Source organism: Pygocentrus nattereri, chromosome 19 (assembly GCF_015220715.1).
Source record: "Pygocentrus nattereri isolate fPygNat1 chromosome 19, fPygNat1.pri, whole genome shotgun sequence".
In the NCBI taxonomy this organism is placed as follows: Eukaryota; Metazoa; Chordata; class Actinopteri; order Characiformes; family Serrasalmidae; genus Pygocentrus; species Pygocentrus nattereri.
In genome coordinates this window covers 25,966,606-25,979,004 of record NC_051229.1, presented here as the reverse complement: position 1 = coordinate 25,979,004, position 12,399 = coordinate 25,966,606, and the positions used below count along the sequence as shown (strand labels likewise).

The 12,399-nt window shown below is 41.7% G+C and overlaps 1 protein-coding gene across 1 annotated transcript in view; it reads right to left on the bottom strand.

The window, feature by feature from the left end:
* faxcb (failed axon connections homolog, metaxin like GST domain containing b) overlaps positions 1-10,704 on the bottom strand; it is a 29,909-nt gene extending 19,205 nt beyond the window's left edge. Inside the window, exons 1-3 of the mRNA XM_017721504.2 lie at positions 10,430-10,704; positions 2,259-2,394; positions 507-703 (exon numbers count right to left, since the gene is read on the bottom strand). Of these exons, the coding sequence (XP_017576993.1) occupies positions 507-703; positions 2,259-2,394; positions 10,430-10,692 (596 nt within the window). The 5' untranslated portion in view covers positions 10,693-10,704. The remainder of the gene's footprint in view (positions 1-506; positions 704-2,258; positions 2,395-10,429) is intronic.
* Between the last annotated feature and the right edge of the window lie 1,695 nt (positions 10,705-12,399).

Here is a 12,399-nt window from a genome sequence, read left to right as displayed (position 1 = left end):
AAGTCAAGGGGCTATAAAAAAGCCCACACCTGCCCGCCACCTCTCACCATGGGCAACTCCAGAAAAGAATGAAGTCCAGCCCCTCTCAAGGAGATTGGAGTCACAGCCCAAGCTGTGTGTTGAGGTGAGCCCGACTACATCTAGCCGGTATCTCTCAACCTCACGCACCAACTCAGGCTCCTTCTCTGCCAGTGAGGTAACATTCCAAGTTCCAAAAGCCAGTTTCAGCAACCGAGGATCAGAATGCCAAGGCCCACGCCTTTGGCCACTGCCCGATCCACAAAGCACCGAACCCCTACTACTGCCCCTCCCATCGGTGGTGGGTCAATGGAAGGTTCCCACCAACATTTAAGACAAATTCCCGCAAGGGGGCCTCCAGACCTATACTGTAGTTATTTTTTTATGTCTGGCCATGCAAACTCTCTTTGCAGGAGCCAGTAATCAGCATGAAAGCGTCCGTGTATTTGTATTCCTGGAATCAGCACATGTCTCAGTGGGTGACTCACCAGTATAAGTGTTCTTCCACCATTTTGGTTATGGCCCGGGCCACAGCCTGCTCTGGCCCACTCAGGCTTTTATTGAGGCTCACACCCAGCTTCTCCTCTAGAAAATCAATAATAAATTCCGTCCCAGACACACACTCATGATTATACTCAATCCATGGCATTTTCCCCTGAGGAGAGAGACTTCCGTCAAAGTAATTCTGCAGAAGTAAGAAAGAAAAAAGACAAACTGATTAACTTATATATTTTTTTAATGTTTGTAAAACAAAAAAAAAATTAATGTTTTGTAATGTTTGTAAGCAGAAGAGGACATATTTTAATATGACTGTTGTGAACTATATAAATAAAAGGTGGAACAGAAGAATAACTTTGAAAAGCTGTGCAAGTGTGAAGAACCTTTTAAAGTTCAGAGAATCTTCACATAATGTAAATCTTCTATACCAATTTAAGGGTTCTTCCTAGAACCTGTACATGATGTGGAAGCTCTTTCAACTTTTTGTTTGTGTTATTGACACAGTTACACATCTCATTTGTTAAAAGAGATTCTTTAAAGGTTTTTTAGATGTGGCTCTAAACATTTATAAACTCTACAGTGAAATAAGTTACAATGCTTGTCAATCGGTTTGTGACGTCACTTACTTTTGACATCTTCCATGTAATGATTTTTGCAGTTGCTGTTCATTTAAGAAATACAAAAGATTTTTTACCAAAAAACAGCTGTGTGCTAATGCTTTTGGTATATTTATCTTCAACACTTTGTTCATTAAGTGTCTTCGTAAATATGAAATGCAGGTCTGGCCTAAACAAAACTCTGAAACTCTTTTGGCTCAAAGGTAGTTTAAACAGCTGTAAGGTTTGAGTGCTGAGGAGCATGGACGGTACAATAAGGAAATAAAATTACAACGGAAGAAAATTTTTGGTATTATACTAAAGGAAGCACTGTCATTAACACTGGCGCAACTATTTGTGTGTGGCATCACTTTTAATATGTTAAAGCTACACTGTTTTGGGGATTTGGGATTTGGAAAGGTGGACTTGCATGCAACATGTGGAAGAACATTTTGTAAGGTGATTTGTGCTTTGGACCCCTTCCCTGAGCAGATCTGATGACTGTGAGCATATCAAAAGTGTATTTAAAAATGAATTTTGTCAAAACATGGTAAAGATTGCATATTTGCAATCTTGCAATTGAATTATCTACTACTGTCACCATATCTTGATGAGTATAATATTGATATGAAATTTGAGACCTGAACTTCGAGCCGGAGTCTTTGTGTGCAATTTTGATAAATAATTCTGATACAAGATGTATGTGAAAGTCAGAAAAACCTCAGCCAAATCTGAGTGGCATCTCTGACTTTTAGTTATTATTTTATTATTCATACTTCACAGCTGCATGCAAACTCAATAATGTTACTTTCAATTTCAGCAAAAAATCTCACATGGTGCAACTTAAATTAAGGAAATCAACAAAGAAAACATGGTCATACATCAAAAACCCAATGGGTTCACCAGCCAGACAACTTGTGACATGCAGTATACAATGAAAACAGTAATGCACTGAATGGACTTGGTTCACGTGTGTTCCGCAAAAATAAATAATTGTAGTAGTATTAGCTCAAATTTCATCTTCCAGTTCACTTGCTTTTCACAATAACTGTGGAAATGGAGCACATATATAAACGAAGCACATTAAGAACTTTACGTTTTCAGTGTATGTTCTTGCATCATCTTGCATGATCATGAGCAGTGTACCTGGTATGGCAAATCCACCATGCGCAGATAAGTTTCCATCTTCAGGCAAAACGGAGACAGGCTGGGGACACCGTTTTTCGGTCTGGAGAACTGGTGGAGGATGATGGCGTCTTTAGAGTCTAGTTGCTGTTCTTTCCTGCAAAACACGCCACACACACAAACACTCTCTCTGTGAGGACACTGAATAAACCTTTAAATGAACATTGTGGCAAAAAATCTAGTTTTTCTCATGACCTACCTGCACTGGGCAAATGTAACTTACAAGCAATGGAAGCTTATAACCCACCATTTAGTCTTGCAAACCATTTCACATTTCAACCTTAAGTAATCTCAACAGGAATGAGTAATTATATATACACACACACACACACACACACACACACACATATATATGTATATGAGAGCCGAACTTATGAGCGAAACAGTGTGAACAGCGAAAAAACACCAGAGTCTGGTATCAGACTGGGCCTCTATGTTAGAAAGGTGAATAATAGCACTACCTCCCAACCATCCCATGCCACTCTCAAACAAACTTGCTCAGATTTGGGGGGGCAGTCGTGTGCTGGAGGTTAGGGAATTGGCCCTGTGACCGGAAGGTTGCCGGTTCAATCCCCAGTCCCGACAGTCCATGACTGAGGTGTCCTTGAGCAAGACACCTAACCCCCAATTGCTCCCCGGGCGTTGTGGATAGGGCTGCCCACTGCTCCGGGCAAGTGTGCTCACTGCGCCCTAGTGTGTCAAAGTGCCATATACTGGTGCGCATGAAAGTGTCAGTATTTTCAGAATTTAGAACCGTTTGTTACTGTGTTTGCACACTATGGAATTAGACCTCTGCATTTAACCCATCCGTGCAGTCAAACACCCACATACATGCACGCTAGCACACTTGCCTGGAGCAGTGGGCAGCCCTAACCACAGCGCCCGGAGAGCAATTGGGGGTTAGTTGTCTTGCTCAAGGGCACTTCAGTCTTTGACTGTCAGTCAAGGGGATCAAACCGGCAACCTTCAGGTCACAGGGCTGGTTCCCTAACCTCCATCCACGTCTGACCCACCACGCGCACATGCATGGAGGTATCCCCATCGCTGATGTCAACACTGTATTTACATGCTAGTATTGGTGCAATCCTATCACTGCAACCCTAAAAAATACTAACCCATCCATCCAGGGTAAATCAGATGCATTGCTGTGCTCATGATTATATCATCATGGAGATAACATATGGAGATAACAAGCCCCACTGCTGTAACAGAGGAGAAGCAGGAGGTGCATATGGAGGAGGAAAGCAGGGTTAGACCACACTAGTGGCTATTATTAGAACAGCAGAATGACACAACCAGCTATGAGGCAAAACCCTGAGATTTCTGCAGCAAAACAACATCCCTATTCTCATTCAGCCCACACTGGCAACCCACACCAGCTAAACATAAAATTCTAAGGAACCAAAAAGGAACCAAAAATGGCCAATACATCACTGAATCTCTGGCTTAGGATGTCCAAAAATTTGTCGACACCTGCTAACCCAACGTTTCTTCTGAAATCAATGCCATTGACAAGAAATTTGTTCACCCTTTGCTGCAGTTACAGCCTCTACTCTTCTGAAAGGAACTAATCAAGCAACATTTGTATGTATTTATTGTACTGTACTGTTATGCAGATGTGTGTATATTGTACTGTTTCACACTTGTGTTCCTGTGTTGCACCATGGTCCTGGAGGAATGTTGTTTAGCTTCACTGTGTACTTGCATATAGCTAAAACGACAATAAAGCCTGACTTTTGACATCATCAATGTTATTTTTTTTGGCTATAAAACAAGATGTTGTAACATTGCTGTAAGGATTTGAAAAGTATTAGTGAGGTCAGATACTGATACTGCATGATTAGTTTTGGATCACAAATGCCACTTCAGCTCATCCCAAAGGTATTGGATGGGGCTCCATTATTCCACAGATCAATGCTGAGGAGCTTTATACCCCTCTAGCCAATGCTTGGCATTGGACAAGGTGATCTTTGGCTCAGGTACAACTGCATCAAGCATCCTGCTCTATTGCCACTGCTTTTCTATGAAGACTATATGAGCAGTGTGCTCAACTGACCGCCTGTCTCAGGAATAGGTGCATTTTCAGGTACTTGAATTCTCTGAAGACAGAAAATTACACAGAAGCCTCAACAACTCCTTTTCATTTTTTCAGTATTTAGTGCATTCACCCTTTATTGCAGCTTCAATTAAGAGACTTGTTTTCAGTTTTTAAAAGAAATCTGCAGGGATATTTATCCATAACGTTGGAGAAGGTTCTGAAGTTCAGGCTTAGAAGCTGGTTACACTTATGCTTATCATGATCCCAGCAGTCTCATGATGTTGAGGTCATGACTCTGGTGTTACTTTGTTCTGAGAACACCAGTAGATTCATTGTTTGATTCAATTTTTTTTTTATCTTTTATCCATTTCCTTTTCCCAGCTTCTTGATAGCTACACATCCTTTCAGGTCCCTATAGTGTTCAGCTGTCTTCTTACAGTGGAAGGATGGACAGAAACATCTGTGGATTTTATCAGATTTTATGGCCAGATTTTTCATTATAGTGAAAATCAGATTTTTATTATAGTGACATTTGCACAGCACTGTATATTAAATTTAATCACCTTTCCAAACCAAACATTCACGTGTGTTCATTCAAGTGTGGACCTAATCTCTATATCAAGAATATATCCACATGGTTTTCTCCATCAGTTTACTTGCTTTTGGTCATAACTGTGTTAATAATATATTTTATGCATGTAGAAATTATGCACCTGTTTGAATTCAAGTCAATACCAGACTTTTTTCAGTGCAAGAAAAGGAATGGAGTTTATAGATATTTACAAGGTAAAGAAACAGTCTTTGTGATGGAGTTTCTGAGCGTAGATTAGATTAGCACAGATAGTGGAGTGCAGTAGGGGAAAATCATCCATATTTAATCACAACAGCAGTGGCATTTGCTCCCAAATGTGTGGGAAGTGCTTATTATGCCTGTGAATCTGTTGATGAATCACGGTTCCAAATAATATTTTTTTGCAGTTTTGTTGCAGAAATATAAAAAATTATTATAACATGATGCAAATAGTTTTTAGACAATTTGTAGGAAGCTGTAAAAATTTTGGTTGATGCTGCAGATGATACACAGGTGTCAACTTATTAACAATTCACCCATATAATTTTTTTTTTTTTTTGCAATTTTGCACTTCATTCTTCACTCTAAATGCTTCAAATATTTGAATCAGCTGAGAATGTTTCTGTACACTTTACAGTGACAGTGTTTGCACTAATTCCTTCATCACTAACATGCTGCTTGATGCCATGTGTATACACTATATTTTCAAATGTATTCATTCACCCATCCAAATCAGTGAATTCAGCTGTTCCAATCACTTCCATGGCCACAGGTGTATAAAACCAAGCCCCTAGGCCTGCAGACTGCTTCTACAAACATTAGTGAAAAAATGGGTCGCTCTCAGGAGCTCAGTGAATTCCAGCGTGGTACCGTGATCGGACGCCACCTGTGCAACAAGTCCAGTCGTGAAATTTCCTCATTACTAAATATTACGCTGTCAACTGTCAGCGGTATTATAACAAAGTGGAAGCGATTGTGAACGACAGCAACTCAGCCATGAAGTGGTTGGCCACGTAAAATGACAGAGCGGGGTCAGAGGATGCTGAGGTGCCTAGTGTGCAGAGGTCACGAACTTTCTGCAGAGACAATCACTACAGACCTCCAGACTTCATATGGCCTTCAGATCAGCTCAAGAACAGCATAGAGAGCTTCATAGAATGGGTTTCCATGGCCGAGCAGCTGCATCCAAGCCTTACATCACCAATCGCAATGCAAAGCATGGAATGCAGTGGTGTAAAGCACTGCCCCTGGACTGTAGAGCAGTGGAAACGTGTTCTCTGGAGTGACCAATCACACTTCTCTGTCTGGAAATCCAATGGATGAGTCTGGGTTTGGTGGTTGCCAGGAGAACGGTACTTGTCTGACTGCATTGTGCCGAGTATAAAGTTTGGTGGAGGGGGGATGTTGGTGTGTTTTTCAGGAGTTGGGCTCGGCCCCTTAGTTCCAGTGAAAGCCCTAACCACAGCACCCAGGGAGCAATTGGAGGTTAGTTGTCTTGCTCAAGGGCACTTCAGTCTTTGACTGTCAGTCAAGGGGATCAAACCGGCAACCTTCAGGTCACAGGGCTGGTTCCCTAACCTCCATCCATGACTGACCCACCATGCGCACATGCATGGAGGTATCCCCATCGCTGATGCCAACACTGTATTTACATGCTAGTATTGGAGCAATCCTATCACTGCAACCCTAAAAAATACAAACCCATCCATCCAGGGTAAATCAGATGCATTGCTGTGCTCATGATTATATCATCATGGAGATAACATATGGAGATAACAAGCCCCACTGCTGTAACAGAGGAGAAGCAGGAGGTGCATATGGAGGAGGAAAGCAGGGTTAGTCCACACTAGTGGCTATTATTAGAACAGCAGAATGACACAACCAGCTATGAGGCAAAACCCTGAGATTTCTGCAGCAAAACAACATCCCTATTCTCATTCAGCCCACACTGGCAACCCACACCAGCTAAACATAAAATTCTACAAGCAAGGAACCAAAAAATGGCCAATACATCACTGAATCTCTGGCTTAGGATGTCCAAAAATTTGTCGACACCTGCTCATCCAACATTTCTTCTGAAATCAATGCCATTGACAAGAAATTTGTTCACCCTTTGCTGCAGTTACAATCTCTACTCTTCTGAAAGGAACTAATCAAGCAACATTTGTATGTATTTATTGTACTGTACTGTTATGCAGTTGTGTGTATATTGTACTGTTTCACACTTGTGTTCCTGTGTTGCACCATGGAAATCCAATGGATGAGTCTGGGTTTGGTGGTTGCCAGGAGAACGGTACTTGTCTGACTGCATTGTGCCGAGTATAAAGTTTGGTGGAGGGGGGATAGTGGTGTGGGGTTGTCTTAATGGTTCTAATTGGTGTGGGGAACTCTTAATGATTCAGCACCAAGAGATTTTGGACAATTTCATGCTCCCAACTTTGTGGGAACAGTTTGGGGATGCCTGTTCTAACAAGGTCCATAAATACATGGATGAGCCAGGTTAGCGTGGAAGAACCTGACTGGCCTGCACAGAGTCCTGACCTCAACCCGACACCTTTGGGATGAATTAGAGTGGAGACTGTGAGCCAGGCCTTCTCGTCCAACATCAGTGGACCTCACAACATCAGTCAAACTCAGAAATGCACTTCTGGAAGAACGATCAAAAATTCCCATAAACACACTCCTAACCCTTGTGGAAAGCCTTCCCAGAAGAGCTGAAGTTGTATGTCCTGCACTTTTTTAACACTGTCATATCTGCATGAGATGTAGTTCTGTGTAATGTACTACTGTTTTATGTTGCACCACGCGACCTGAAGAACAACATTTCGTTCCAATATATACAAGTTATATTGAGGAAAGACAAAGACGACCTGACTTGACTTAAAATCTAGTCTAATGCAGGTTCCTGTATAAACTCTGGCAAATAATTATTTCCCTCACAAATTTGTTGTTACTTTTTTTCTTTAAAGTAATGAAAAGTAAATCCTTTTGTCCTGCACATGCTGTGTATGGACAAAACAAACTCAGTTTCTTAGTTGAGTACAATAATGATGGACAAAGAGTGGCAGACTGAACGGTGACCGAGTGCTGATATTACTCAACATGAACATTAGACACTTGCACTGCTATTTCAAATAAGTTAAATAATTTGCAAAGACATCAGTAAAATATGCCAGTTAGAAAGAAATATGCTGAAGAGAGAAGAAAATGCAAAGCGTAACTAAAAGTTTACATTTTAGTGTCTATATTATGCCATTATAATCTAATAATAATTGTACAAGTTAATATTGAATAAGTATTATTAAAGGGCCCATATCATGAAAACCTTTCCTTGCTTTTCCAAAATAGAAGAATTTGAAATAGCATGTAAATGTTCATAATGGGAAGGAGCAATGAGGAGGCAGATACATGTGCGAAGACAAGCGAGATTTATTATGGGCAAATCCAGGTTCAGGGTCAAGACGGTCCAGAGTCTTGTAGCCAACACGGAGAGAGCAGGAGGGATGGACATAACGAAACAAACACAGAATTCCAAACAATACACACCTCAAACATATCAAACAGTACAAAGACCAGCGGACACAAGGGGCAAACACAGGGCTTAAATACAAACAGTGATAATGACAGAAAACATGACACAGGTGGAAAACAGGTGAAACAAATCAGGGGCAGAGTGAAGAAAACAAGGGGGCATGACAAAGAACTCAAAACAAGGAAGCACGTGGATGACGGGGAGGGGCCAATCGTGACAATGTTAAAGGTTTAACACATGATGTTCACTTATTGGTCCATGCAGTCCACACAGAAACTACACACAAAAACATCCTATTTGAATTCTGTGTTTTGTCACAGAAAGCAGCACACTTTCACCCCTCAAGCAGTTCAAGAGTTTAGGAGTGTTCTAGCTCAAACTTCTTTCTGAGTGAGGCATAATACAGGGTAGCCCATCAGAACAGACCTCATTTACTATAAATAGTCTGTTCACCTCTAATAGGTTCTGGAAAATGGTGATGTAAACATTAACTAGTTTTGGTGCATAAAACCTCATATTACAAAGCTGACTTTGCTAAAAAATTAAGAAATAAATAAAGAAAAATAAGAATAAATAAAGAAAAAGAAGAAGAATATTGGCCCTTTAATATAACTTGACCAGTTTAACAAGTGATTCTAAACCTCTGAACGACAGTGTACATCTCCCAGCTCTGATTTTAAGCTACACATCATTTGATGTGGTTATTTTATGATTACATTAAGGATTATGTTGGAACTATAGATTTACATTTGGGTTTGTTCATACAAAATGACTTGGACAATTACAATTAGCTTGTTTTTATTGTTAAAAAATATTTTTATTTTTTAATATTTTCATTTTACTTTACCCCACTTGGTCGCTGTCCACTAACGTGTGGTACTGAAATCTTGACCTGAGGCTAGATCAGCTCGACAATATTATTATTATTATTATTATTATCCATCTTCTAAGCCAGGGTCGCGGGATTATTATTATTATTATTATAGAAGAAGAACAGCAGATGAACACAAATCTGAAGGTTCATATGTCCACGATTTCCGTTCAAACCCTCATGTTTCTGAACTGGCCTCTGTGTGGCTGAAGCTGACGTGTCCGATAACACCGATCTCACGTGAAGGGCCAGTAAAGGACGTCGCGTGAGCGCGCGCGTGTGGACGGGTGTGTGTTATTCATTCAACCCCGATGAAGAACATCACGTTCCTCCAGCCAAACATCCGTGACGAAGCGCAGTGTAATCCGACACGTGATTCATATTACAGCGCTATGTTTTCCTCTCTTTCACGACGAGGGTAGTTAAGTAAATGAAAACGGGCTTATGTTCGGTTCTCAGGATAAGAACACATGTAAACAAACGGGCTTGGTTCTAGACCTAACAGCGCTATTTCTGAGGCGAGCAGCCTACAGCCCCTGCATGCACGTGACCTGGAAAACGTGACTTAATCCAATCCTGAGGCTCATATTATATACGAGCAACTTCCCTCGGCACGAGCCCCACATGTACACAGTGATGTGGGTAAACATGCTGCCCAAGTGCACGGTCACCTTAATCAACCCATTCAGACTAACTCAATCCCATACAACCCACATCAGCTTCTACAGTCCTGTGCTGTCTAATTCAAACCAATGAAACAGAAGGTACAGCTGCCCAATACAACCCAACACCAACCATTTTAAAGCCAAGCACAAACCATTCCAACTCAGCATAACCCAACAGAAACCATTGGATCTCACTATAGCCCAACACTAACCATTTCACCAAATAGAACCCAACACAAACCATTTGATCTCACTACAGCCCACCACCAACCATCTCACCAAATATAACCCAACACAAACCATTTGGTCTCACTATAGCCAACGGAACCATTTCAATCCAAATCAAAATATGAACCCCCCCCCCCCCCCCCCCAATAGAGTCGAAAGCACAGCTGCCAGACGCATAACTCACCATCTCCGTCCGTCCACCCATCCATCCCACCCCCGTAACGCACCTGATTGAGAGCAGCTCGTAGAGCAGATACGCAGCAGCGGCCAGCAAGGCTCCTCCGGTCAGGTACAGGGTTTTCCTCCACCATGACTCGGCCACCAGGCCGGACATGATCCCGCCGTACTCCTGCAGGGGAAAGGCCACCACGCAGCCGGATACGGAGTGGCGCTCGTCAGCGTGCAGCCCGAACGGAACCGGAAGACTGCGGTTCCGGCCCAGATCCACCACCAAAGCGCGTGATGAGGCGAACCCCGCACGCCACTGCATCCTGCCCCCAGTGCCCCCTTGCCCCACCTCATCCACCCACCCCCCGGAGCCCAGGCCGGAGCTGCTCTCACCTGCCGCAGCTCAAGGTGAGCCGAGCGAGCTCGGGGGATGCTCGTCCGGCGGCGCGCACGCGCACCGCACTCTTTGTCTGGCCCGCATCGGTGGAGACGGGTGACGTAACCGCAGAGATGCTTTCTCTCCGCGCAGGCGCAGGAACGACCCGCAGCCCTACTACACTGTTTACAGAACGGGCTCAGTAACTCGTTTATTCACACGTTCTCCGATCTGTGTGTCAGGAACACACGGTGCTATTGTTTACTTTTATCTTTATTTATTCGGTTTTATTGCATTTTAATGGATAGTGTTGGGTTATATTTGGTGAAATGGTTGGTCTTGGGCTATAGCGAGATCATATGGTTTCTGTTAGGTTATGCTGAGTTGGAATGGTTTGTGCTTGGCTATACTGAGTTTGGTTATATTGGGTTGAAATGGTTGGTGTTGGGTTGTATTTTCGTTTCAACAGAAATTTCTGGAACAGGACTGCAGTGAACACTGTGATTATCTCTAGAAGAAGCAAGACAAGACCTTAAGTTCCAGTGCAAAACCAAAGCAAGCTTGAGACACCAAACATGTCTTGGCCAGTTCACTACTTTAGAGGTAACAGAGAACTGGGCGAATTTCATTTTTGGTTAAACTAGTCCTTTAAACATGGTCAGGTATGTAAATGTTTAGTATAACATTAAAGGTCAGAGCATACCTTCACACTGGGCACTCTCTGCATAACCCAGGTGAGTTTTCCTTGTCCAAATCCTGTTCCTGTCTATTAACTTCGCACAAAGATGTGTGAGTCTATCTTTGAGCACTTTCATTTCATAGTGATATTTGAAAAAATAAAATGTGGGAGGCATTTGATTGGCTAGGAAAAAGAGAGAATTTTGGAGTATAAGTATTCAATAACAAGTAAGTCTGAATCTTCCAAACAATACAGCCACTCAAACATTTTCCACCCCTGCACAGAACTGTCAAGGCTCACTGGTAGCAAAACCAATTTCAACTTCAAAACCTCCAGATTAGTTTTAGAGTAATCCGGAATTTCTGAAATCTGAGTAATTCACAGTAGCTATAGAATACTTCATAGCTGTTACTGTTGTTTTTAATGTAGTGAGTGAATAATTCATAGAAGTTTCTCAATAATTCATAGTAGACACTTGGTTATCCATAGTAGTTACTGAAAAATGAATTTGTTACTGAATAGTTTATAGACGTTACTGAATAAGACTGGATAATTCATAGCTACTGAATCATTTTCTAACAGTCACTGAATAATTAAGTCATTTCTATTAGTTTTCTAGTAGTAATCAGTGAATAATGTTTTCTGGATAATTCATAGTAGGAACATTTCGCAGAATTCACATTAGTTACTGAAACAAACTTGCAGTATAAAGGTTTAAAACTATTACTCAAAAGTACAAATTCTCAAATTAGACGCTTCTGTTTAGAAAATAAGAAGCAGCTGCTCTGCTGTGCATTTGGGTGACTTGTCTGGAGCTGAGGGGCAATTTGTATTATATAACAGGCCTACTTCAGCCCAAGCCAATTACAGGCTGAAATCACCTCACAACCAAAAGAGGAATAAAACAACCCCCTTCAGTGCGCTTGAATCATAACGCTTTAAAAGTGCACTTTTTTTTCTACAGGAATATACGA